At 47.1% G+C, this 26,159-nt stretch overlaps 1 protein-coding gene across 5 annotated transcripts in view; it reads left to right on the top strand.

Annotated features, from left to right (window-relative positions):
- The window catches only part of LOC144679959 (adhesion G protein-coupled receptor B1-like), a 186,727-nt gene that overhangs the window by 112,134 nt on the left and 48,434 nt on the right, over positions 1-26,159 (top strand). For all 5 annotated transcript variants that reach the window (XM_078540970.1, XM_078540969.1, XM_078540967.1 and 2 more), the window contains one exon: positions 21,873-21,968. In XM_078540970.1, coding sequence (XP_078397096.1) covers positions 21,873-21,968 — 96 coding nt within the window. The remainder of the gene's footprint in view (positions 1-21,872; positions 21,969-26,159) is intronic.

Below are 26,159 nucleotides of genomic sequence, written 5' to 3'. Positions count from 1 at the left end.
AAAGTTGGTCAAATCTGCTAAATGACATTGATCGTCTTCATTGTTTTGCAAGGCGTTTTTGCAGAAATAGCCCTCTGAAGTGCTTTCCAGTGGTTGATTGTTCTGATTTGGAAGCCTTTTCCAGAATAAATGGTGGCACCTAATACTAATTTGTACGGTGCTTAAGGCTGGGAAGGAAAGTTAATGAATTGAAATGTCAGACAAAGTTATGTTAGTTAAAGTTAAGGTATCAAAAGCAGAAAACGGAGAATGAAGATGAGAAAATGGCAGTGAAAGGGAAGACTAAGTGAGCAGAACAAAATTGTTTGAAATGGTTTTTATTTGTATTTAGAAATGGTGCATTTATTTTAGTTGTGTCAACAGTAATATTCAGGTAACCTTTTTAAAATGTATATCTGTGTGTGTACCTAAATCAATTGAAACGTTTTTTTTAAACTGACACATTCCCTGGAGGGATTGGCAGCCTGACGGTTTATATCATATATCCTCTCTACACACTTTCTGGAATGGTTCTTAACATGTCAAAACTTCAGGCTTTAATTGTAAGATAGTCGCTAAAAAAATCAGTAAAGAATTCAGAGAACATGTGGAACTGAGAACCACATGGAACGTTTGAGATGATTAACATGGACAAATTTAAGGGGAAGCTGGATAAGCATGAGGGAGAAAAAAATGTAGAAGGGTAAGCTGATAGGGTGAGACAAAATAAATCGAATGGAAGATAAAAAATAATGTGGGACAGAAAAACTGGCACTGTGCCGAATGGACTTTCTCTATGTTGGTAAATTCTACGTAAAATACAGCAACAGCTGTCAGTTTTGATGTCTGATATCGTATTATGGATGAATAAGTGTGATATGAGAGCTGTAAATGAATGTACTGAATGAAAATGGAGTTATTAACTGGGAAGTTGATGTAGGTCAATGTGTATTAGATGTATAAGATATTTAACAAACTGTGTTTGAAGAACCAGTTGTGTCACCAAAAGACTCTTGAGCAATTGTATTTTCTTGAGCTTCCCCTTAACTCAATAAGTCATAGTGTAGACTATAGCATGAACCAGTGTATGCATAACTGCTGGCAGTATGTTGATATACATAATGATGGGGCCAATGTTATAGGGTCAACAATTAACAAATGAATTTCTTGCTGAAAAAAATACTATTTTAAATGAATGAAATTTTCTATGTTGTATGAATTAAGTGTTTCTCACCCTCGACTAGTAAAGATATGAAATGAAAACCAAAGAGAAAAATAAGTTATTTAGAAGGAGATGGCTGCTAGTTGGAGTGGCATTCTGATCAGAGTTCGCCTACACCCCCCCCAGTTCCTGGATGACAAATTCCCATAACTCTTGAGCAACATTAACCTGAAGCAAAATGCAGGACCAAAGGTTTGGGTGAAGAAAGCTGCCATTCTCAAATCACATAGCACCTGCTAATAACCAAACCAAGCACAACATTAATGGTGTCCTTTCAGGTTTGTCTCATTTCCAGGTACAATACCTGAGGTCAAAGTGGATCACCAGCATACAAGGGGAAATGGTGTTCAGGCGAGGAAGGGAATTTTTAAAAACATGTTGAAATAAAACTATTTTCTTGAACCCACTAAGTACTAAAAATCCTTCCTTTGTGGACTTTCATGCATGGTTTCCATCACATGGCATCTATAGAAGTGATTCTCTGTACCTTTCCAATTCTGAATATTTTTAAGTAGTAAAACAGTACAATTCTGATTATTCTCTGAATAAATGGATTACATGATTACTCGAATTACAGGTTTTGTTTTATTTTGAACACAACTGTTACATGCAATCTTAAGGGTTAATATTGCACAGTTTGTGATCCATTCTCTTAGAGGAAAACATGGATGAACTTTGCACTCAAGGGCAGAATTTTGCCCTCGTCGGGCGGGCTTGGCAGGGCTGCCCACGATTGGGGCCGGACTGCAATTTCACACTGGCGGGCCAATTAAGTACGTGCAGGAAAAGCTCCCTGAGGCACAGAGCTGCCTCAGGGAGATGAAGATATATAAAAATAAAGAATTTTAAGGTGTTAAAAAACATGACCCCTCATGTGACTGTCATATGAGCAGGGACATGTTAGAAATTAGGACGCAATTTTTTTTTTAATGACGGATCAAAAACTCATCCCGCCCGTGGATGAGGTTTCGCAAAAAATGCAAAGGCCGCTTAGCCTTTTCGCCTGCCCGCCAACCATAATGTTGGACAGGCAGCGAAAAGTTTCATTCAATTACATTGTTAATGGCCTTAATAAGCCTTTTAATTGTCAGCGGGCGCGCTGACTGAAATATCATGCAAGTGCGCGATGATGGCAGGACGCTCGCCCAATGTACCCTTGCCACCTATTTGACTCCTTCATCAGCCATTGCCCCAGGTTGAACTAGACTGTAACCCTGGCATCCTAAACAACCTTGACCGCCATTTCCCTTTGATGTAACATAGCTCGTATCCTATTCTTCACCCTTTTACACTTGCAGACTTGAATTCTCCTGGCCCTCCAATTTAAAATTTCAAAATCTCTTCATAACCTTGCTCTTCACCATCTCCCTAATCTCTTCTATCCCTACGTCCGCCGCTGTCACCCACCCCTCCTCGCAGTACTCATAACCAAGAGAGAGACTGGATAAGAGGGAGAACATACTGACGTAGCCACTTGAAGTGGGACGCACCTTACAACAACTAATTGATATTAGTCAATGAATTAAGTTGAGTTTAAACTGAGTTAGAAAAGAAGAGAAACTGAGGAAATAATGATAATGAATGAGAAAATGGTAAAGAAAGATCAGAATGACCTCTTATACATGGATCCAGCATGGGCAATTATGCCTCCAGTCAGACCCCATATTTCAGAGTGCCCTCCCTAAAGCTCCCTGTAGCTACGCCTCCCTCTCCTCCTCTAAGCCCCTCCTTAAAAATGCATATTGTTAACGTAGCTTTTGTTCATTCTTCTTAAAACCTTTGGGTGGAGTCGTACCGGATTTGCACAAAGTGCAGGAGCAGACAGGAAAAAGGACGTTTTATCCAACGGCGGCTTTTCACACCCTAACATCCCGTTCCCGGCGCGTTCTGCCTCATTAATAATGCGTTCATGGGGAACACGCTGAATCGCTCGGATTTGTCCACTACATCATCACCTCAGCACTTCCTCGCTCTGGGCACCATATTTAAAGCACAGTGGAGCGCATGCCTACTTCATGTCTACAGACCAGGACTGCTCCAGGGGACAGATGGCCCCGAAAGCAAAGAAGACGGCAGACCCCAAATTTAGTGCCGCCTTTCTGGGTGCCTGCTGGACACAGTGGAAGGCCGCCCCGATGTCCTCTAACCCTGCTCTGGCCGCAGGAGGTCCACCAGAGTCACCAATCCAACCTGGGAGACAGTGGCAGCAGTAGTCACCGCCACTGGAGCACAGAGGAGGTCAGCCATCCAGTGCAGGAAGAGGATGAATGCTCTCATCTGTTCCGCCAGGGTAAGTAAACCACATCATCACTCTTAACTCACACACTTACAAACACATCACACTTCCACAGGGATCTCACATCTCAAAGGGACAACACCGCTAACTCTCACACATATCCTCACGTCTTCATCAGACACATATCCTCTGGAACTTGCGTCCTCATCCTGTCTGTGGCTCTGCTCACTACACAAACTACGCGCAGTGCCATGTGTCTTGCTCACACACTCTCTCCGTCTGTTTTAATACAGGAGGAGCTGGCTCACAACAGCAGGGCAAGCTTCCTGACGGGGGTGGAATGGCCCAGATGAGGCCCCTCACTCATTTTGAGGAGCGTGCCATCGCGCTGACTGCTGAGGACGTGGACCATGCCTGTGGCAACGGTGAGGTTGGCGGCAAACACCCACGTCAGAATCCTGCACCACATCATCCATCTCTCAATGCAACTGTGAGTGCTCTCTCTCCCACTTTTGACTCTGCTGCCATGCACTAATTATCTCTAGTTTGGTTCACAGGGAGCTCTGCCAAGAGCCCGACACCCTCAATCAGCCAATCCCTCACCTCCATCCAGGCCCTCACCTCCAGCCAAGAGGACACCTCCTCCAATGAATAGCTGGAAATAAGCAGCTTGGAAGACCCATCACAGCGCTTACCCACACCCTCCATCAGCGCAGAGACACTCACCTCAGTGAGACTCAGACCTAGAGCAGGCTCGGGTTCACACTGTGGTGGTTACCGCACAGACATGTGTCCGTAGCAGGAGGAAGCAGGTTCAACCGAGCTCCCCGGCACTCGGAGGGCTGCTGGGGAAGACGCATCTTTGAGGCCTGAGTCAGATGACGAGCATCAGGATTCAGTCTTCCAACTTATTGTGGAGAGTCAGCAGAAGTTGGGGGAATATCACGCAGAGCTGATGGAATCCTTCAACAGAGTGTCATGCGAGTCAGAGGAATGTGCCCACCTGCACTCTGAATAAGTGTTGCCCACATGTGTACGCATGGGGGTCTCCATGAGAAGGATAGTGGACGCCATGGAGACCCTGGTCCAGCAGAACGCGGAGATGTGCAAAGGCCTGCACTCCATCGCGGTAGCCATGGATGAGTTCCTGCAGTGGCAACACAGGAGGGAAATGGGGCACCTCAACATCCCTCCAGGTGCTTCTACCCCTCAAGGAGTCAGGTAGGGGTCCTCAGGTACCCGAAGGGAGGAGGAACGGCAACTGGACACCCCTGGGTCATCCGCTCCAGGAATCTCAGAAGCTGTCCTTTCCCTCTGAGCCCCCTTTGCCTGTGAACCCCCTTCAACCTGATCCTCTGTCACTACAGAGAGGGTGGCTGGCCCACAGGAGGACAGCCAAAGCAAAACCCTCCAGGCTTCGGCTCTCCAGAGGCTGCATGCCAAAGTCATCAGAGGCAACAGGGCCAACCATTGCACAAGCTGTCTCCACTCTTGCTGCGGATGTCAGGGCAGCACCTAGAAGAAGTGGTAGGCCTAGAAAGGTTAAGAATTTCTGAGCACAACTGGTTGCACAGGTGAACGCATTTTGTCACTTTATAATCTGAAAATATATTCACTATCGCTGAATAATGTGTAATGTTATCTTTCAGCTTCATTGACAGGCTTTACCAGTCCTTTGCCCTGCATACCCCCCATTAGCAGTTCAGCTGCATGCAGCCAAACCACGAGTGATTCTGGAGGGAGAAGTGTGTGTGTGGCAGAGCCTTTCAGAGCCTCAGACAAGCACTCTCCCACGCACGCAGAGCCTTCCTCCATCACACTCACCTCACTGTCCCGAGCATTTTCAGTGCTGCCTGTTGGGGTTCTCTTTCAGTTGTCCATCTGAGCTGACCTCCATCTCCGCCCACTCACTGATCATACTCCCATGCAGCACCTGTGTCGTCCAACAGGAGGCTCCGCTCACTTTTGATTTGACAAAGATGGTCGTAGTCGAGCTTATGGTAAGCTCCCCCATCCTTTCCCCTCCCTCAGTCACCCGTGTCCTTTCCCCCATCACCACCACCCCTATCCTCCTGGCTCCCCGGCTTCAACTTCCACCTCCTCACCGTCACCTACCAACCTGAACCCTTTTCTTCCCAGGATGTCCAGGTGCCTACCTTCCTGAAAATCCCACCCCATCCACATTGACCTTCCCGAACCCCTCCCTCATTACCCCGCGGAGTTCCTCCACCCCCACCTGAATTCCTTCCCCCCCTCCGAACTCCTTCCCTTACACCTTCCTCCCCTCTTACACCTACCTCCCCACTGACCGCATTCTCCCCCGTTACACCCTCCTCCCCCGTACACCCTCCTCCCCACTCCTAACCTCACCACCCCCCCGATACTTTCATCATCTAACCACCCCCCCCTACCCCCCGCAACCTCACCCCCCCCACGACTCCTTCGGTCACCTACTCCCAACTCCCAACCTCACACTCCCTGACATCTTTGACTCCCCCCACCCCACCTCTCCAACCTCACCCTCCCACTCTGGTACACCTTCCTCTCCCACTCACAGCTGAAGTTTCCTGTCTGCCCCCCCGCCCCCCCTTGCCGATCATCCATAGCAGCCCATGGCTAAGATCATGATGTTCTAAAACAGACCCCAGACATCAACAAGACCTCCCACCTTCTGAGGGCTGCTTTGCGGTGGAGCCATGTCCATGAGAATCCACCCAGCGTGCGATGCAGGTGTTCCTCCAGGGTCCGGTAGCTGTCAGGCTCCAGCATCTTCTGCTCCTCGGGTTTACGAGATTTGAGCAAGGCCCTAACAGCAAGTCCCGACTTCTGCACGTCACGCTTGTCCCGACGTGTTCTGGGCCAGCGTGTTTTCCCGCCGACATAACGTTAAATCTGGCGTGGGGGAATGCAAAGCGGGTTCATGCTTGACCTCCAGCGGGATTGGCATTCTACCTTGGCAGGCACCACCGGATGATCCCACTGTGCTTTCAATCCGGCGTGAAAGGGATTTTTGGCCCTTTCGCATATTGTGCCCCCCATCCCCCAGGAGGCCCAACGCCAATGGAGCCGGAAAATTCCGGCCTTTATCTTTGTCTCATCATCTATTAACTAGCAACATAACATGATCCTTTCCTTGTATTGTGTTTAAACTCAGTTGCATAAAACAATACTTTGGGGCGACATTTCTGTGCCTATATTGAGATGAAACTCTCAGAATATTTTGTAACATTTGAATAAATTGCTGGAATTTTTCTGTGCTGTTCAAAAAATTCAGCACAATTTTCACCTCTTGATAGCTCACACGAATCCTTGAGTTAACAAAAGCAAGCCAAGCAGCCATTTTGAATTTAGCTCACTTATGTACTAAATGCTGATTTAGATATAGGCCTCTCCAGTTTTAAACTTTCAACTATGACAAGCAAATATTGGCTTTATTTAAATAATTGGAGGGTTCAGCAATTGACTCATAACATCATTTCTCAGTGAAATCAACTGTTGAAGATGTCTGATTTCACATTCAGCATTTAAAGAGAGAGCTTACGGAGTGTCTTGCCCTTAATTTCTAAACGCTACAAAGAAAAATACAGTGTACTAAGCAACCTGTTGTGAGTAGTTATGTAATACTAGTTTCAGGCGTTTTATATAGATGTGAAATTTTGCTTCAGTGATACAATATGTGAGCTATAGACCTTTCTTTTCAAAAGCTCTTCAAGCATTCCCTCTGACATAAAAGAATGGAGTCTCACAGTCAAAATAACTTTCCATAGAGCCATAGAATGATACTGTACAGGAGGCCAGTCTACCTATTGTGCCCATTTTGGCTCTTTGGAAGAGCCATCCAATTAGTCCTACTCCCTTACTCTTTCCCTATAGCCCTGCAATTCTTCCCTTTTCAAGTATTTATCAAATTCCCTTTTGAATGTTATTATGGAATCTGCTTCCACCATGCTTTCAGATCACTGTGTGAAAACACATTTCCTCATTTTCTGGTTCATGCATCTGGTTATTTTGTCGAATACCTTCAATTTTATTTCCTCTGGTCATGGACCCTTCTGTCATTGGAAACAGTTTCTCCTTATTTACTGTATCAAAACCCTTCAAGATTTTGAAGACCTCTATCAAATCTCCCCTTAACCTTCTCTAAGGAAAACAACCCCAGTCCCTCTCGCCTCTCCACTGACTGAAGTTATTTGGTCCAAGCACCTGTAAAGTAAATCTCCTCTGCTCCTGATCTAAGGCCTTGCTCCCCTTTCTAAATTGTGGTGCCCTGAACTGGCCACAGTACTCCACGGGGGGCATAACCAGTGTTTTGTAAAGGCATGGCATAACTTCCCGTGCTTTCGTTATCTATTAAGGATTTAGTAGGCCTTTATAGCAACCTACTTATCTTGCCATCTTCAAAGACCTGTATAAGTTTACCTCAGGCCTCTCTGTTTTTGCACCCCTTTCAAATGGAATCATTCACTATGTTGGCTCTCCTCATTCTTCCTGTCAAAAATGGATCATTTCGCTGGGTTAAGTTTCATCTGCCACATGTATGTCCATTGAACCAGTCTGTTTTTGTCCTCCTGAACTCTATTACCATCCTCCACACTGTTTACTACATTTCTAAGTTGCTGGATGGAATTTAATGCCCTCCCCCATGGTGAGGCAGGAGGATGGCGGGTGGGGATCCTGCCATCTATCCATCTCCGCCCCGATTGATGCCCAGTTAAGGAACCCATCCCACGGCCTCTGATATTCACCCAGCAGTGGGCAGGGTGCTTGCCATGCAGGGAGCACCACAAGCAAGCCAATGCAAGGTTGCTTGCAGGCTCCCAAAGAGGGAAGGTGTAGGGGGCCTCGTTCAAAGGCAGTCATTGCCTGATAAAGCAACCTGGCCTCTGGGAGGGAGGGAACCTGCTGTGGTCCACCCGCCTTCCTTGCTGCTGTCTCTATCAACATCCTGGGGTTTAACATTGACCAGAAACTGAACTGGACCAGACATATAAATACTGTGGCTACAAGAGTAGGTCAGAGGCTAGGAATTCTGTGGCAAGTAACCCACTTCCTGACTCCCTAAAGCCTGTCCTTCATCTACAAGGCACAGGTCAGGAGTGTGATGGAATACTCTCCACTTCCCTGGATGAGTGCAGCTCCAACAGCACTCAAGAAACTTGACACCGTCCAGGACAAAGCAACCCACTTGATTGGCACCCCTTCCACAAACACCACCTGCTGGAAGTTCCCCTCCAAGCCACTCACCATCCTGACTTGGAAATATATCGCCGTTCCTTCATTGTCGCTGGGTCAAAATCCTGGAATTCCCTCCCTAACAGCAGTGTGGGTGTACCTACACCACATGGACTGCAGCGGTTCAAGAAGGCAGCTCACCACCACCTTCTCAAGGGCAACTAGGGATGGGCAACTGAACACCAAAAAATTCCTCCCCCTCCGCCCCCGCCCCCCCCACCCCCCCCACCCCACCATGTTTTCACTCACCTGTGTCCGGGGATCCAGTGAAGAACCTAGGCCTCGGGTGGGTGCAGTACCAGGCAGCAGCTGCTCCCTCTCCAGTGGCACTGCCGTTCAATAGAGCTGATGGCTTCTGATTGGCTAGATTTGGGACAGAGATGGGGAAATTTCTTCACTTAAACGTACCCTGGAGGACCATGGATACTCAGACCTTGAGCATATTTAAAATTGAGATCGATAGATCTTGGGGAGCTAAGAGAATCAAGGGATATGAAAGTAGGGCAGGAAAGTGGACGTAGGAGTTCAGCCATGATCTAATTGAATGGCCCAGCAGGCCTGCAGGGCTCTAAAGCTGACTCCTGCTCCTACTCCTTCTGTCCTTACCCTATGCACAAGCTGGCTGCCATGTTTCCCTGCCTAACAGCTGTCACTGAACTTTAGAATAATAACACATGTGTGAGGCACTTTGGGACACCATGAGAAACGTGATGAGGTTCTATAAATTCAAATGTTTTCTTCTTCCTTTCAGAAACAGGTACCTCCTTCCAAATCACAGAGGCACTTTCGCCCTGTGAACCCACTGCCTTCTAGCTGGGGGGCAGTTACTAAAACTGATTTCAAGAGAGATCAGCTGACGTCACTCAAGTACATTCATTAAACAACAGTGCTATGTGCTATCATGCACTTCTCATTTAAGATGATTGTCAATTCACCTCTGCTCGCCTAGCCAGATTCACTGGCCACAACACCTACTAAGGCCCGCCAACAGGCACGGGAATCATGATGCACGATTAACCTGGGCCCATTGCATCTGATGTAGGCAGCACACCAACTTCATGTTGCCTGCTAGTTTACACGATTGTAGCATGCAGTGAGTGCTGATGAATGTCTGCACGCTACATGTGGGGGTGGGGAGGGGTGGGTGCGCACAATCATGACAGGCTGCTTCAAGTGAAAGCTCAATTGCACTACTTAAAGCCAGTCTGCACTCCTGAAGGGGGGAGTTGCATTTTAGGTGGGACAGGTGCAGAAAGTAATTATAAATGTTAGCATGATGCGGATAAGAATGGCACGACATGGTGGAGAACGAGCTCAAGATTTTCTGATGTTGCAGTGGAGAAGAGATGCCATCTATCCACATGGAGCTTAAAAGACAAACTTTGCAAAGGCACTGGGACCAGATAGTTGTCACTGTTAGTGCCATTTCAGCCCCGAGGACCTAGATACAGTACCACAAGAAATTCAACAAGTGGTCAAGATCAGTGAATGTAGCTTCAAACGCCATATCTTATCAACTGCACCACTTTCCTCTCACAGTGCTCAATTCACCATACCTCCATCTTTGACCTATCAATGATCTCGTATCAATCACCACTCATGCCTAACATTTATACCTTCACCTCACTCTACGCACTCAGCACTGTTGCAAGACTTACGCCTATATCTCATAGTTTGAACATACTGCCAGATATTCAACCATGCCTGCCATATCAACCAGACAGATTGCACCACACTCACTGACACACTTCCCGCTCTCTTGCAGGACAATGTGGTGCATAAACAGATACAGCAGCACTTAAACAGTGGGAGGCAGGCACGGCTGCATGTTCTCAATCAACACCATGGAGGAGATGGTGCTGTCCGTCATTGGAGTGATCATGACTGAGGCTGTAGTCAGCAGCAGGGCTGAAACTATCAAACATGATGGATTGCTCATACCTAATCCACCTTCTCATATACCCCTTTTCCCTCATCTGAAAACCTCTTCTAATTTACAATCTGCAGATGATGGAGGCCTGCACCCCTTTCTGTCCACTGCTCCCCCACCTCAACACTAGCCTTGTGGCCTTCTCCTTTCAGATATCAAAGAACCATAACCTACCCACATGTGGTGGAAGAGCAACAAGTGGAGGCAAAAGAATGGATTGATGAAGAAGACATGCTATCTCACTTGCAGCCAGCTCTCTACTAACACTGCATGTATGTTAGAGGATAGTTTAGAACCAGGATATGCATGTCGTGAGTCAGCGGACATGAACAGCCTGTAGCCAGGGCAGGGGTCAAGGGTAGTGCAAATGCCAGTTCACTGGAAGGTGAGGTCGCACACAAGTTCTGCTGAAGAGGACTCAGGTGAGGAATTTGATGTGGCAGCCTACAGAAGAAGGCTGATGGGTATTCGCAATGAAAATGCTCAGTGCATTGGCACTATCAGAAAGGCTGTGGTCAATGTCAAGGAGCATGGAGGAGCCTGGCACTAACTTGGCACAGGGCTTTGCGCAGAGCTTGGATTCCACCTTTTCCAACGCGGAAGTGTTGGCCAACTATGATGCTGCACTTGATGGCATTTGTCTTGGCTTGCACTGCAGCAGAACCCACTCGACATTGGGATTCTACAGTGGTTGCTCAGATTCAAGCGATGCAAGTTCAGCTTTCTGCCATCATAGCTGTGTGAACCCGTGTTCAGGGTGTCACAGCAGTCCAACAATCTTATCTTCCAACACATTAGGAGAATTGCGGCACCCGTCCCAGGGAGCAGCAGTGGCACAGTGGAGCACGAGCTTGTTGTACTCTCAGGGTGACAGCATTTCTTCTCCCACCATTGCCGCTCTGCAAGTGCCTTTTCTGTCAGCCAACCCGGACCACTGCCACCCTTACTGAGATGGTGCAGTCTGAAGCCAGGCCTTCTAGGACCAGGGCTGGCTGAGAACATCTTGCACGGCCATCTGCGGTCTCTCCCAATGAAAGCCAGTATTCTGCAGCCACTGGGGTGCAGTGTGTAGGAGCGCTAGAACAGACAAAGGCACATGGAAGACAAGCACTAAGGGAATTCACAAGGGTGATTAGTTGACATTTGTATGCAATAGGCCATGCTTTGATTTATAAATTTGGTTTGGAATATTGATGTTCGTTTTTTAATGGCTTTTACTTTTGCATTGTGGCTAAGCAGAAACTGGGCAGTCACAGAGGGAAGGTAGATGTGGGACTTCTGGTGAATGGGAACTGGGGTTGTGTTTTCTGGTAACACAGATGGTTGTGTTTATTCTAACCAGATAGGGACTGTGCTGGTTGCCTCCTCCCTTCCTACATTTACTTCTCCTTCTCTTCACCTACTCACTGTATCACTGGTGGCAGTGCTTTTCTGATGGTGATATTTTGAAGCACGCAGCAGACACATCTTTTCACAGGCTCTGCCGAATGCTGCAAGTCTCCTCCAGACTGGTCCAGGCAGTGGAAGTGTTGGTTAATCACCACAGTGGTCGACTGTATCATATTTCTTATGGCTGCATGGCCTTCATTATATGGATGCTGTCTGTGTGTACGTGGGTTGTGCAGTAGAGTGTCATGTCATCAAAGTTGGTCATAGCGGTTCAACAATAAATAGCAGAGTTAACTTCTTCAGAGTAAAGACATCATGAATGCTGCCAGGTGACCAGACATTGGTCTGCATGATGCATTGAAAGTGGTCACTCATTAAGGAAGTGGAATTCCTTTTAATCCTAGTACATCTTGTGTGGAGCCTGCAAACCACCGTGCATGTTGTCAGTGGCATCCTGCATCAGGGAGAAGCGTGAAATCCTGATGACGTCATGTGCCCACTCTGGCTGCTTGTGCCTGGAAGGGGAGAATGGGATTTCTTCAGCTCTCTTGGAATTCAGACTTTCAGTGGCTTCCTTTATGCAAAGGGGGATGGCAAACTGGGCAGTGTTGCAAATACCACATGGAAGGAGACAGGCGTGTAAAGATTCATGGCCTCAGTTACTCTGACAGCCATTAGCAACGTCGTCTTCACCCTGCTCTGAGGCTGCAGCAGGTGACAAAATTCAATGAGGATGTTCTTAGTACGGCAGAGATGTCTGACACTGTTCCTCACTGAGGTTCAGGGAGAATAATTGGAACACAAGAAATAGGAGCAGGAGTAGACCACTGAACCATTGAGCCTGCTCCGCCATTCAATGCGATCATGGCTGATCTTGGGTTCTAACTTCACTTCCCTACCCACTCCTCATATCCTTTAATTCTCCAAAAGACCAAAAATCTGTCTATCCCAAACTTAAATGTATTCAACAATGGAGCATGTACAACCCTCTGGGGTCGAGAATTCCAAAGATTCACAACTGTTTGAGTGAAGTAATTTCTCCTCATCTCAGTCCTAACAGCCCCTTATCCTGAGACTGTGCCCCTATGTTTTAGATTCTCTGACCAGTGGAAACCATCTCTTAGTGTCCACTCTATCAAGACCTTCAGAATCCTGTGTGTTTCAGTGAGATCGCCTCATTTTCCTGAGGGCATTGGCCCAGTTTACTCAGCCTCTCACCATAGGAAACCTTAGGGACCAATTTAGTGAACCTTCGCTGTACTGCCTCCAAATGCAATTATATCCTATCTTAAATGTGGGACCAAAACTGCACACAGTTGGATTGGATGGCTAAACTTTCTGCTGAGAGTCCTTCTCCCCCTTTCTCCTCCCTCTTCCTGTAGTTTGCACAGAATCCTCGAAGTTAGGACAAAGCTGATCAGCAAATGCCACATCACTCTCTAGAGACCTGAAACAACCCTGCAAACCACCAAAACTTCTACAAACTCAACAATGACCATAGAAATCAATCAGCAATGAACCTGAGTGTAGTTGATAATTGTTTAATTAGAACTTGTGATGAGGATCCTTCCTGCTGTTGTATGCATGTTAACCTGGATGTGGTTAAGAGAGGACTTTAGTTGGAGTGTTGAGCTCCAAAATATCAGCACTGGCGTCAAATCAGCGTTCCATACTGATTTGCAACATGACCTGTTTACTCTGCATACTTCCGGTCAACGCTTCCCTGCGCGCATCCTAATGTCCTCACCAATCTGACACAGCATCAGCAATGTGTGCAAGCTCACTGAGGAAACCGTTTTGAAAGCAAAATGGCACTCGTGTGAAAACAATGGGCTCTATGGAACCCAATTTTGTAACCAATAACTCCTGAAAGTCATTTTCCTCCATTCATTCATTCATTCTTGCTTTTAAAACAAAGATTTCAAGAATAAGCAGGTGAGAAGAAGGTGCACGACGTGAAATTGGGTTTATTAACGCTTGCCTTTTTCAGTATGATGATTGCTCTTAGAGCTCCAAATTGGCGTCCGTGGTATGGACGCACACTTGTGGGGTGAATTGTGTCGGATGCCATTTTGGTGCAAACGTTATCACGTGAACGTGAATGCCCACCATGAGTTTGCGGAGCAGGTAGATCCTGACTTCAGTCAGCATTGAGTGTTGATTTGATGCCAGGCGTGCCATTTTGAAGCACAATGCTGCAGCTAAGAACCTCCCTGAACCTCACATAGCTGAACATCCATTCAGCAGCAAGAAGGAGCCCCACCCACCCTCTGCCCACCAGTGTCATTTAAAGGGATCAGCAGCTAGTAGTTGTTAGTTGTTTGTTGATATCTTCTGGTTGTGGCAACAATTCTAAAAGTCTTTGGTGCTTTCTGTAATTGTTTAAATTTGCAATGGTCCACAGGGAGTGAGGGTGGCAGATGCTGAAGGACTTTTCGCTGACTTCAAGGCCAGGATTTTATGGCCCCTTATGCCCGGCAGGATATTACGGTCCCACCAAACTGAATGGAGATTTAAATTGTTCACCGCATCTACTGGGGGGGAGACACACTGCGGAGGGGCCGTAAAATCCTGGCCCAAGTCTTCTGCGCAAACTAGGCACTCGCAGGCTTGAGTAGTGCAACATGAATTGGAGAATGGACAAGGAGCCATGTAGAGGAGGGTGAGTAGGGATCATAGCAAGAAGCCACATCCAGGGTCTTCAGGAGGCAGTTCTCCTATCTAAACCTCAGCAAGAAACAATCTATGAGATGTCTGCCCTTTGCCATCTACTATATGGCAACCAGCTGAGGAACAGCATCATGAGAAGGAAGATGAAGAAGCGGGAAGTGGGAGGAAACCTAGACAGTCCTTTTATGCCCGAGATGCCCGTGAAGAACTCTGAAGTCTGAACCCAGTAACCGCAGTCCCAATTCCCCATTCAACACCTCACCTTCCCTTTGTCACTGACCATCAAGCACCCACTCGGCCACAATACAAAAATAAAATTAATCATAAAATACACATTCCAAATGCAATTTATAAATCAAATCATGCCATATTTCACACAAGAATCAACTAATTACCCTTATGTATTCTCTCAATGCCTGCCCTCTATCTGTCTTTGCCTGGTCTAATGCTCCTACATAGTTGCTAACCCAGTGTGGCAGCAGTGTGACTGGTGGAAGACTGCTGAATTTCAGTGGAGAAGATAACAGATGGCCGTGGAGAACGGCCATGAGCAATTCTGGGCTTAGAAGGCCCGATTGCACGCTGAACCATCTTGGCCAACCATAGACAGCAGCAGTTTGGTCTGGCTGGCTGATGAGCAGCAGCAAGGGCACTGGCAGTGCAGCAGTGGTGGGAGAACCAGTGCTATCATCCTGAGAGAAGACAGCAGGATCATGCTCCATGGAGCCACCCACCCAGGGTCGTGCCTCAGCAACGTTAGTCACCTGCTGGGGGACTGATTGTTGCACTGCAAGCCTCTTTGGACATTGTAATGCACAGTCACGATGGTGGCAGTATGAATTCTCATGACAGCAAACTGACCTGGCGTAACAGTTGTCTGAGCATCCACTGCAACTTGCACCTTGCAACCTGGCACCACTCCAAGCTCAACATGAACCTCTGTGCCAAGTTGACGCTGGGTTCCTCTGCTCCAGGATGTTGACCATAGACTCCCCAATACACCAAGCGTTTAGTTGTGTGCTCCTTCGAAGTGCTCATCTGAATCCTCTGCACTGATACACATGTGCAACCTAGCTATGTGTCTCACCATATGCAAATCTTGCCTCAACTCGATCCTTTAAGCGATGCACAGTGTCAGCATCTGTGTTGGTGGCTCCAAGTGTGAAATCAAGAATTGGCGCTGTGTCTTATCATCACTGTCATGTTAGTGTTTCTCCACTGCCTGGTCAGGTCAGCCCTCTTGGGTATCTGAAAGGAAAAAAGCACAAGGATAGGGTTGTGGTGAGAGATGGGAGGGCGGGAGAAATAAGAGGTGAATTCTTAGGTCATCTGCAGCTTTTAAATCATAAGGCGTGAAAGATGAGGGGGATATGGGTTGTGAAAGGGAGGATTAGATACCAGGAATGCCATCATCGTTGATAGATAAGTTCCAACACTGGCCACAGCTTCAACAATGGTCATCCCAATAATGACCAGTACCATCTCTGTCATGAGGATTAGGACCTGCAGCCACATCTGTCCACCTTGAGTTAACTCCTGCTGCCTTTGATTATGTGTCAAATTGTTCTTCAAGAGAGAAGTATGTGTGGCAGTGAGTGTGGGGCAATGTGTTTGGGCGATGGTCCTACTATAGTTGAAAAGCTGGCAATGTGTGCAGGCTCTGAGGTGTGAGTGTGAAGTTTGCAGCAGTGTTAAGTGTTTCAGGTGAGGTGATGTGTATGAATTTTAGATATGAGTGCTGCTTGATAAAGATTGTTGGCTGGTGAGAAATGGGAGTATAGCGAAATGAGCAGTCAGTGGGATGATTCACCGATCATCTTGTGAGGTCATTGAACTTCTTGTAGTACTGCATCCAGGTCAGCAGGGCTGGACTCCTGGCATTGACCTCCACAACTACCCACCCCCTTATGAACTTGTGCCTGGAGGGTCGCCTGGCCCCCTGCAGATACATCACATTGCTCCTACTTTCCACCTCCTCTACCAAGGCCTCCAGGGCAGCTTCGGAAAACTTTGCGTCCCGTACTTTCCCGTGTTGTCATTCCTCACGGTTTCCCAGGTCAAATTCAGTTCCCGCATCACTGCCAACACCTGCTCCAGGCACAACGCTTGTCCCCTTTCAGGGGCGCAGAACAGTGATGCTTGGGAATTATGATTCTGGGCTCCCTACTGATGTGTGCAGCCCATGTACAATATGGTTCGCGCAGGCTGTGTGGCCCAGTCATTCAAATAAGCAAACAGCACAAGTTGCTGTGTTTTACATTGAGTCATCGGCTAATTGAGCATCACAATCCGCATGCGAGTTTTTTGCGGCTATCCAGTGCAGCCGCTCTGCAGACCAGCATTTTGATGGTTTGTTCAGAGGTGAACCCAGTGGCTCTAACTGAGAGTAACTGAGGGTGGGGGGGGGCGGGTCAGAATTTGAGACTTAGGGCAGAATTTTATGGTCCCCTGTGGGTAGGCTTGGAGGCAGGGGTGCACGTAAAATTCTCTGGGTGGCTTTCTTGCTTCCTCCCCACCCGCCCCCGGCCTCTCCGCGATTTTATGCCCCAAATGATATCACAATTCTTTGGTCAGCGGCAGTGAGTCCACAACAGATTGAAAGCTCAGAAGGTTAGCCTGCTCAGTCCTTAAGCTGGAAAGGGAGTGTGCCTTGTTGACAGGCCCCCTTTTCTGATCAGCTTCCGCCCCCCACACCAAGGTCTTCACCCCACCCCACCAGGAGTCCCCTCTTCCCCTCTCCACCCCCCCACCCCCCCCCCCCGCCGGCCAGCCACCCGGCTTTACTCTCTTTGCAATGCCTGAATACAGTCCCAGCAATGGCCACCACTGCTGAGACCAGAGAGATGCCGGCCATTCAGATGGCCAGCAGCTCTGGGGTGGCGGGACTTCCTCCCCAAATGGGAGAAGAAGGCCTGTTTCCAGCCATTTAATGCTCCTCAGAGCTGCAGGGGAGCCATCCGGATTGGGGGTGAGCTCCCCACCGACTTTTGCAGCGACAGGGTTCAGAACCCTGTCACCCATTAAATTTTTCCCTTAGAGAAGACGTGCAGTTATTACCACTTTTATCTTCTGCCCTATATTCCACCAGAAGTGAGAGGGTGTAAGAATCGCCTGGCCCAGCAAAAACACAACCATGTAAATGATGGATTTAGACCAAGATCACAGGAACAAGGGTAGGTCATTCAGCCCCTTGAGCCCTTCTGCCATTCAGTTAGATCATGGCTGTTCATTACCTCACATCGATTTACCTGCCTCTGCTTAAAATCCCTTACTTCATAAAAATCTTTTCAACCTCAGCCTTGAAAATTTTAGTTGACCCAGCATCCATAACCTTTCGGAGAGTGAATTCCGGATTCCCTCTGCCCTTGCATTAAATCCATATGTAATTTCCACTCGTTGACCTATTTTTAAGTTGTGCCGTTGGAATTCCTTCTGTGTGGGCCTGACTGTTGTATTGACACAGCTAATTTCAACACAGTAAAAATGATGTCATTCCACTTCTCTTATTGGTACCTTTTTGACCTGTGGTTTGAAATTGTTGCAGGCTGGTGCTGTTTTCAGTGTAATTGCACTCAAAACACAGCAATTCTGCCCTTACTGGAGACTTCAGGCTGAATATTATGAGGGAGCAGATGACTCAGACCCCCCCCACCCCCCCAATGCCTCCCACCCCCTCGTCCCTTCCAGAAGCAAAGTCGGCGTGGAGCCAAACCACTTCATGCTGGTCCACCTCGCAGCCATAAAGCACTGCCCGCAGGCTAAACAGGGCCAGTGTGGGACTTACTGGGGAGGAAGTCCTGCCCTCGGGGGCTGCTGGCCAATCCGATTAGCCAGCAGCTCCATCAGCCCTGGCAAGGCCAAGAGTGTATTAGTGAGCACAGGCGGGACTTCAACTAGGAAGAAAAAGTAGGCCCATGGATACCCGGAAACAGGTAAATCCGGGGCCTTGGACAGGGAGGATTTGGGCAGCTTAGGGAGGGGGTTGGCGGGGGGTAGGGGGAGATGGGTTGGTGGGTTTAAGGCAACAGGTGGGTAGGAAGGGGTTCTATCTTAAGGGGACAGCTCCCCCCCCAACTCCCAATCCGCAAAGGCCATCCCCCGAAGATAGAAACCCCCCTCCCGCCTTCGTTGCTGCGCTTAAAAGATTTTTTTTTAAAATTAGGCTTGATTATCTATTTAAATATGGCGGATGGGCTGCTGATTTCAGCATCTGCCCACCCCTCATATTGTGGGAGTGATTGTGGGAGTGGGTGGGAAGGTGGTGGGGTAGGCACCTGCCCTATTTTACGTGCCCCCTGCCGGAAACACACCTGGCAGGGACATGTGAAATGCAGCCCATCATTATCCCAAACAACCATGCACCTTGATATTTTATATGCAGGCTTTTACCCTGCGTAGTCCTCAGAATTAGGGATGGAGTTGCGCATCATTCAGAGTCTTGCTTTACCACACTTCTGTTGGCAGATCATGGGCCTCAGAATTTGAGGACCATAAAGTTACAGAATCACAGAATTGTTACAGCGTAGAAGGCCATCGATTCTGCACTGGCATTCCAAATGCCTGATTCACTTAGTGCATCCTCCTGCATTCTCCCCATAACCCTGCACATTCTGCCTTCTCAGATAACAGTCAAATTCCCTTTTGAATGCTTCAATTGAACCTGCCTTCACCACACTCAGGCAGTGCATTCCAGACCTTAACCACTTGCTACGTGAAAAACATTTTTTCTCATGTCACTTTTGCTCGTTTTGCCAGTTATTTTAAATATGTGTCATCTCATTTTCAATCATTTCACGAGGGGTAGTTTCTCCCTATCTACTGTTTGTAGACTCCTCATGATAATACATAACTCTATCAGATCTCCTCTCAGCCTTTTCTCCAAGAAAAAACCTTTTCTAAGTTCCTCACCCCGGAACTATTCTCGTGAATCTTCCCGGCACTTTAAATCATGCTTATTTAATTGTTTTTAAAGAGGTTAGCAAAGACAATGTTCCCTTGTTAAAGTTACATGTATAATATGTCAACTAATGGCACCTAATGCACATTTATTAACCACCTCCCACTTTACCATAAGTAAGGGCAAAAAAACAGTGGTTGGCAGCAATCTCCAGAGTGTCAAAGATGGGAAGCGGCCAAGACTTCAGTACACTTTGATAATAGTGGTAGAATTTTGCTTTCAGAGCCATTGGCAAACAGGTTAAGAAAGACAAACTTTAATTAAGTCCAAACTTATTATTAATGTTAAACTTAATGCCAATGCTTGTTTTCTTTCATGGGCAGAATTTTACAGCCTCCCGCTGGCAGGTTTCCGTCTGGGGAGCAAACCGGAAAACCTGTGGGCAGAATTTTTCCCGCATCGGGCAGTCGGGAACCCAACCGCCGCCCGCAATCGGGTGCGCGCTGCCATTTTACAAGGGCGAGCCAATTAAGGCCCGCCCAGCGTAACACGCAAGTGGCAGCGACCTGTGCAGGCAGGGGGAGGAGGGAGAGTCGGGGCCAGCGCTCTTTCGCGCATGCGCGTGGAAGAGCACAACAATCTCCCTGAGGCACGAAGTTGCCTCAAGGAGATTGAAAGCGCTTTTGAAAATAATAAATAAAAAGCAATAAAAATGAAATTAAACATGTCCGCTCAAGTGACCGGGTCACAAGAGATGGGACGTCTTTTTATTTTTCAGGAAAACTTTTTATTTAATTCATAATAGCTTTAGGAAACCTTATCCCGCTCGTGGATGAGGTTTCCAAAAAAATGTAAAGGTCACTTGGCCTTTTCGCCTGCCCGCCAACCGTAAGGTTGGATGGGCACCGTTAACTTGACATTAATTAATTCATTAATGGCCTTAATAGGCCTATCAGTTATCGGTGGGCACGCAGCCAACTCCAGCGCGTGCCCATTGAGCGAAACATCACGAGGCAGCGCAATGATGCTGGGACGCACGCCCGACGTCATCACGCACCATTTTATGTGCCGGCGTGTCGGGCCTGCCCCCGCATGCCGACTGAAAAATCCTGGCCTGGGGGTGTCCTTCCCACTGACCACCCACCCACCCAGCCACCCACAACCTGGCTGCAATTTCACGGGAGGTGGTGGCAGGGTTGGGGGGGGTGGTGGTGGAGGGGTAGCTGTGGGCGACCCACCTGCTCTCATCTCAATTGAGGCCCTTAAGGGCTGCCTCAGGCCAGCAGGAAGAGGTCAGCCTAAGGGTGGCAGAAGCCCAGCAGGTTAGCTTGCTCAGAGCTCAGGCAGAGAGGGCCTTCCCCATCGTCCCCCACCACCCCCACCACCTCCATGCTCCTCTTCTAAAGTGCCTCCTGATCCCAATCTTGCCTTCGTAACCCATCTCCCCTCTTCTCATCCAGAACCACCCCCCCCTCTCCCCCAGGTCATCATGCCTCGTCCCCTTCCCTGAAAGAGCTCCAGTACTTGCCTTCTATGAGGATCCTGGTTTTTCTTCGCTGGGACTGGACGTAATCCCAGCAGTGACCATTGCTCCTGGTGGTGCTGCCAGGACTGGAGACCTCCCGGCCAATCAGAGGCAGAAGTCCTGCCTCCGCCCAACACTCTACAGAGGGTTAATTGGCTGTGGGGGAACCATTGGTGGGGTGATTGCGTTCCCCAGCAAATTTTCCGGTGACAGGGCAAGAAACCTTGTTACTTTTTACCACTCAAAATTTTGATCCGGCCACGAAGGCGTTGAGGGGTCCGAAGGGAAGCAGTGTCTGTGGGGTGTTAGTTGGATGGAGGCCCTTCCTGCCTGAGCTCTGAGCAAGCTAACCTGCCGGGCTTCTGCCACCCTAAGGCAACTAATGTGCCTAAGTCAGGTGTCAAATGACTGAACCAATCCGAATTACTATCTATTGAAATCAGTTCGCACTGTTGGCCTCAGTAACTCTGTCGAGCTAATTTCCTTTGTTGTCCTCAGCAGTACTCGCTATTTAAATAAAATAATTTAACTGAAATGACCACAATTTCTTTGATTCTGAGGAACTTAAAGGATGTAATTACACTTCAAGAAGTGAACGCTGACGGTGAGACAGCATCTTGAAAGACCTGTCCTCCTTCATGTTTACCTTGCGCATATTTGACTTTGGCTGTTCATTCAGCTGCGTTAAGGATCAGCTGTTTACCATGGGTTTGAACTCTTCCTATTTGATCCTGTTTTCCTTCCCTCAATAATATTTTAATTTAACCAGGTATTCTTGTCCTCACTTCACAGGTGCAGGATGCAGTGAAGTGTAGAGTCGTAGATCGACAAGAAGAAGGGAATGGAGACTCTGGGGGATCATTTCAAAATGGACATGCACAATTAATGGTATGGACATCTGTGCTAAAAAATACCATACTTGTGTTGAATGCTTGCCAACCTTTCTTGAATGATTGCTTGTGAGAAATGTTATAACAAGTTCTGCTGTATTGGCTGAGGATTCTTTTAATCTAATTTTTATGCTTCTCCTGGGATATAATATGGCAGCTGCTGGGTGGATTGTATTGGTGATTGTGTTGCCTGCTTGCAACACAGCAGAATGGGACAGACTCAATTGATCCACTGGTCTTTTTTCTGTCCATCCTTTTTGTACATTCATATTCAGAATTTAACAGTCTTGAGAAAAATGTAACTATTAGTTCAACAGATGTTGCATTATATAAGAGTTTATAGTGAAGCCAGAGGATTTCCTGTTCTCATTCTGAAGCATTATGGTTATAGCTGGAGGTAAGTTATAACTGGAGGAGTCTACAGGTCTTTTACCTACTACCATACCAGGAGGTTCCAGCACTACTGAAGTTGTATATTCGTGCCTTGTCAGCATGAACACCAGAGGAATAAGACCACGGCTCTCTAAGAGAAGAAGAAAATTAATTTTTCTTCCATTCCTATTCTCTTTGCTCTTCTGAAGATGCTAATCTTACTCTTGGTAGGTTTCTGTGGGCACCAACAGCTTGATAAACACACAAAATAGAGGGAAACGCAAACAAGCAAGAGTTTGTGAACTGATTTTACTGTTTCTTTTTAAATTACAATCTGAACAATCTTTCCATCAGAAGTCACTGAGAAGTGACCCTCTGGAGCAGCCAACAAGTGTCAGGAAGCAGTTCGATCTGGAGGGTATCACAGTCGAGATCATTTTTATCCTTATCCAGTGTCTGGACATGTACACTGCATAATGATCAGGAACAATGGCCAATTTATTTTTCCTTTACCTGAAGCACTGCTACTTCCATGTGATGTCGGCTAATAACACAGAAGGAAATTTAAGACCTTCTAATGAGGCTTAGTATCAAACGATGCAATGAATCTATCCAAAAAATATACAAGGACATCGTTGTTATCTAATTGTGGTTTGTGTTCATCATATGATTAATGAGAAACCTTGGCTGCTGTTTGTTATAATGACAGATTTTTAGTAACAAAACAGATGAAACCTCAGTGGAAAATGGGATGTGTATAACAAGTGGTTGAGCTGCTGCCATCCATTTTGGGAACTCACTCAAGCTGGGCTTTACGCCCAAAAAGTAACAAAGTATTGGGTAAGTAAGGCAGGAGGAGGCTCACCGCCTTGCATGGAGCAGAAACACCAGCGTAAACCCCTGTTGGGTGTAATGGTCTGTTTCTGTCAAGTAAATTTTAGGTAAAGCTCCCCCCCAATTGAGGGTTGAGATAACCGGAGACTGCAAGAAGCATATTGCTGGAAAATATATTTGGAGCACTGTTTTCCACCGATTGATTATTAGTATCAACTGTTTGACACAACATGCTCAAAATTTCATTCATTCAAATAGTCAGCATAAAGAGTGGGCTCACCATTCCTTTTTGCACTGTTTACAATCCTGTAAGACAAACATCATTATTGGAAGAGTGTAAGAATTAAACATGCAGATAAGTCGGGCCCCATGACACGTTGGAGCACTTGGTGATTTTTGATGAGAAGGTCATTCAGATCATCTGTTTTAGTAATGTACCAAAATGTTAACGGTCAATGTTGATCATAAAGTCATAAGAAATAGGAGCAGGTATGGGCCTTTTGGGCCATCTCCCCTGCTCTGCCGTTCAGTAAGATCGTGGCCAATCTGACTAAGGCCTTAGCTCCGCTTTTTTTGCCTACCCTCATAACCTGTGACTCCATTGTCAATCAACAATCTGTCTCACTCAACCTTGAGTCTAGCCAATGACCCAGCCGCCACTGGAATTCCAGACAATTCCAAAAACTAATCCCAAAACCTGACCCCTCTGAAAGAAGGCCCAGTGTATTACGCTGGGCGTGCGGGCACGCGCCTCACACGCCCAAGTGTGAAATGACACGCGATGATATCGGGCGGGCGCCCGACGTCATCGCGCAGTCTTGCGATGTTCCGTTTGGTGGTCACGCGCCGGAGTTGACTGCGCACCCACTGATAATTAAAAGGCCTATTAAGGCCATTAACAACCTCATTAACTTGAAACTAACGCTGCCCGTCCAACCTAACAATTCGCGGGCAGGCGAAAAGGCCAAGCAGCCTTTACATTTTTTAGGAAACCTCATCCACGAGCAGGATGAGGCTCCCTAAAGCTAATACACGTTAAATAAAAACTTTATTTTAGAATTAAAAACATGTCCCATCTCATGTGACAGAGTCACATGAGGGGAGATCTTTTATTAAATTTTTACTGTCTTTATTAATCTTTTTAAAAAGTGCTTCAATCTACCTGAAGCAGCTCCGTGCCTCATGGAGATTGAAGCAATCTTGCGCGAGCATAACGCGAACTGCGCACCAGGCCCGCTCTCCCTCTCCCCCCCCCACCCACCCCCCCCCCCCACCATCTCCCCCCACCTGTACAGGCAGCGCTTGGCACTGCCGCTCGCAGTCCACACAGGGCGGGCCTTAATTGGACCACCCGCGTGAAATCGCGGTGCGGAGCCGATCACAGGTGGCAGTCAGACTCTCAACCAGCCCCACCGAGCACCCCCACCAAGGGCATAATCCTGCCCAAGAACTTTCTGCTCATCTCAACCTTCAGTGGGAGATCCCTTATTTTTAAACTGTGCCCCCAGTTCTAGATTTCCCACAAGAGAGGACAAATCCTCTTCGCATCTACCCTGTCAAGCCTCCTCAGAATTTTTTTATGACTCGAGAAGATCCCTTCTCATTCTTCTAAACTTCACTGTGTATAGGCTCAACCTACTTAACCTTACCTCTGAAGACAACCCTTTCATCCCAGGAATATTGGATACCCACCATGTATGACATTTACACTTTTCTTATGCATTGGGAAACCCAGATGGTTCCTCACAACAGTTAAAATGCCCAAAAATCCAAGCCTCTTGTACAAGATGAGACTGAACATTACAAAGTTGTTTAATCATTTTCATGCCACGTGACATCCACACGTAAATATTCTTTGTGGATTGTGACCCTTCATGCTGTGAGTTGGCATATAAGATTCTGAAGGATTCTTATGATACTCCAGTCCTCTGGTACTGGGCAATAGCTTACAGGAATCCAATTTTATGGTGTTAGGCTAGGTTCGTCTTTCATGAAATTACTTTGTCACGAGTGAAACCTGAGGGCCAGTATGACTCCACCACCAACTTTTATCCCCAATGCAGGGATATAACTTTACAGCCATACACAAGAGTGTATTGATGTACATCCGATGAGTCTGTGCTGCATGCTGGTGCCAAATTATAACTAAAAGAAAGATACACTCGCATTTATATAGGACCTTTCCTGACTTCAGGATGCCCAAAGCACTTTGCAGCCAATGAAGCACTTTTGAAATGCTGTAATGTAGGAAATAACTATTCACGAAGACACAGATTGATTGCTTATGCAACCAGTGGAAACCATCTCTTTCACCTGGCGTTACTGGGGCAATAGCAGTCTTAAAATGGAGTCAGTTACCTTCCTGCCCTGTCAACACCTGTGAAGTTGCTGTCCCCATTTTGACAGGGACTTATTGCCAGGTGTTCAAAGTGCCTGTCTGTGTAGGCCCCTTATAATGTAGGAATCAGGGTTCAATGATGCAAAAAGGACCTTGATAGCCATTTTGGGTCATAATTGGCTAAAGTCTGTGCCGTGCACACTCTGACCAATTCCACAAACGATGAAGCCAAATAGGACCAGCAAAGGTAAGTGACAGCTTTTTCTGGGCTTCAAGGGGGCAGGGGGTCTCTCAATAAGACAAAGGCCTTTGCCGCCCTGGGAGCTCTACCCTCTCTGGCCGCAATGCAACCCCCTCCTCACACTGCTTAACTCACCAAGTTAAGCAGCCACACAAGCCTGAGCTAGAGACTTCAACCTGGCAAGCTGCATCAAGACACCTATTGATGTCCTGCAGCTCATTGTCAAATTTAAATTAAGCTGTGGCCACAAATTTACGGGTACTTTATTTGCTGCTGTAAAAATGGGCTGGTTAATATGCTCTTTCAGTTGGACAGCCATCAATCAAAATCAGCCCTAATATACCCTCGATCGAGCACTTGGGAAAATGTTGTGTGAATTCATCAAAAAGGAAGCACTTGTACCT

This window comes from Cetorhinus maximus, chromosome 4 (assembly GCF_964194155.1).
Source record: "Cetorhinus maximus chromosome 4, sCetMax3.hap1.1, whole genome shotgun sequence".
Lineage (NCBI taxonomy): Eukaryota > Metazoa > Chordata > Chondrichthyes > Lamniformes > Cetorhinidae > Cetorhinus > Cetorhinus maximus.
This window is presented reverse-complemented; position numbering and strand designations above follow the sequence as displayed.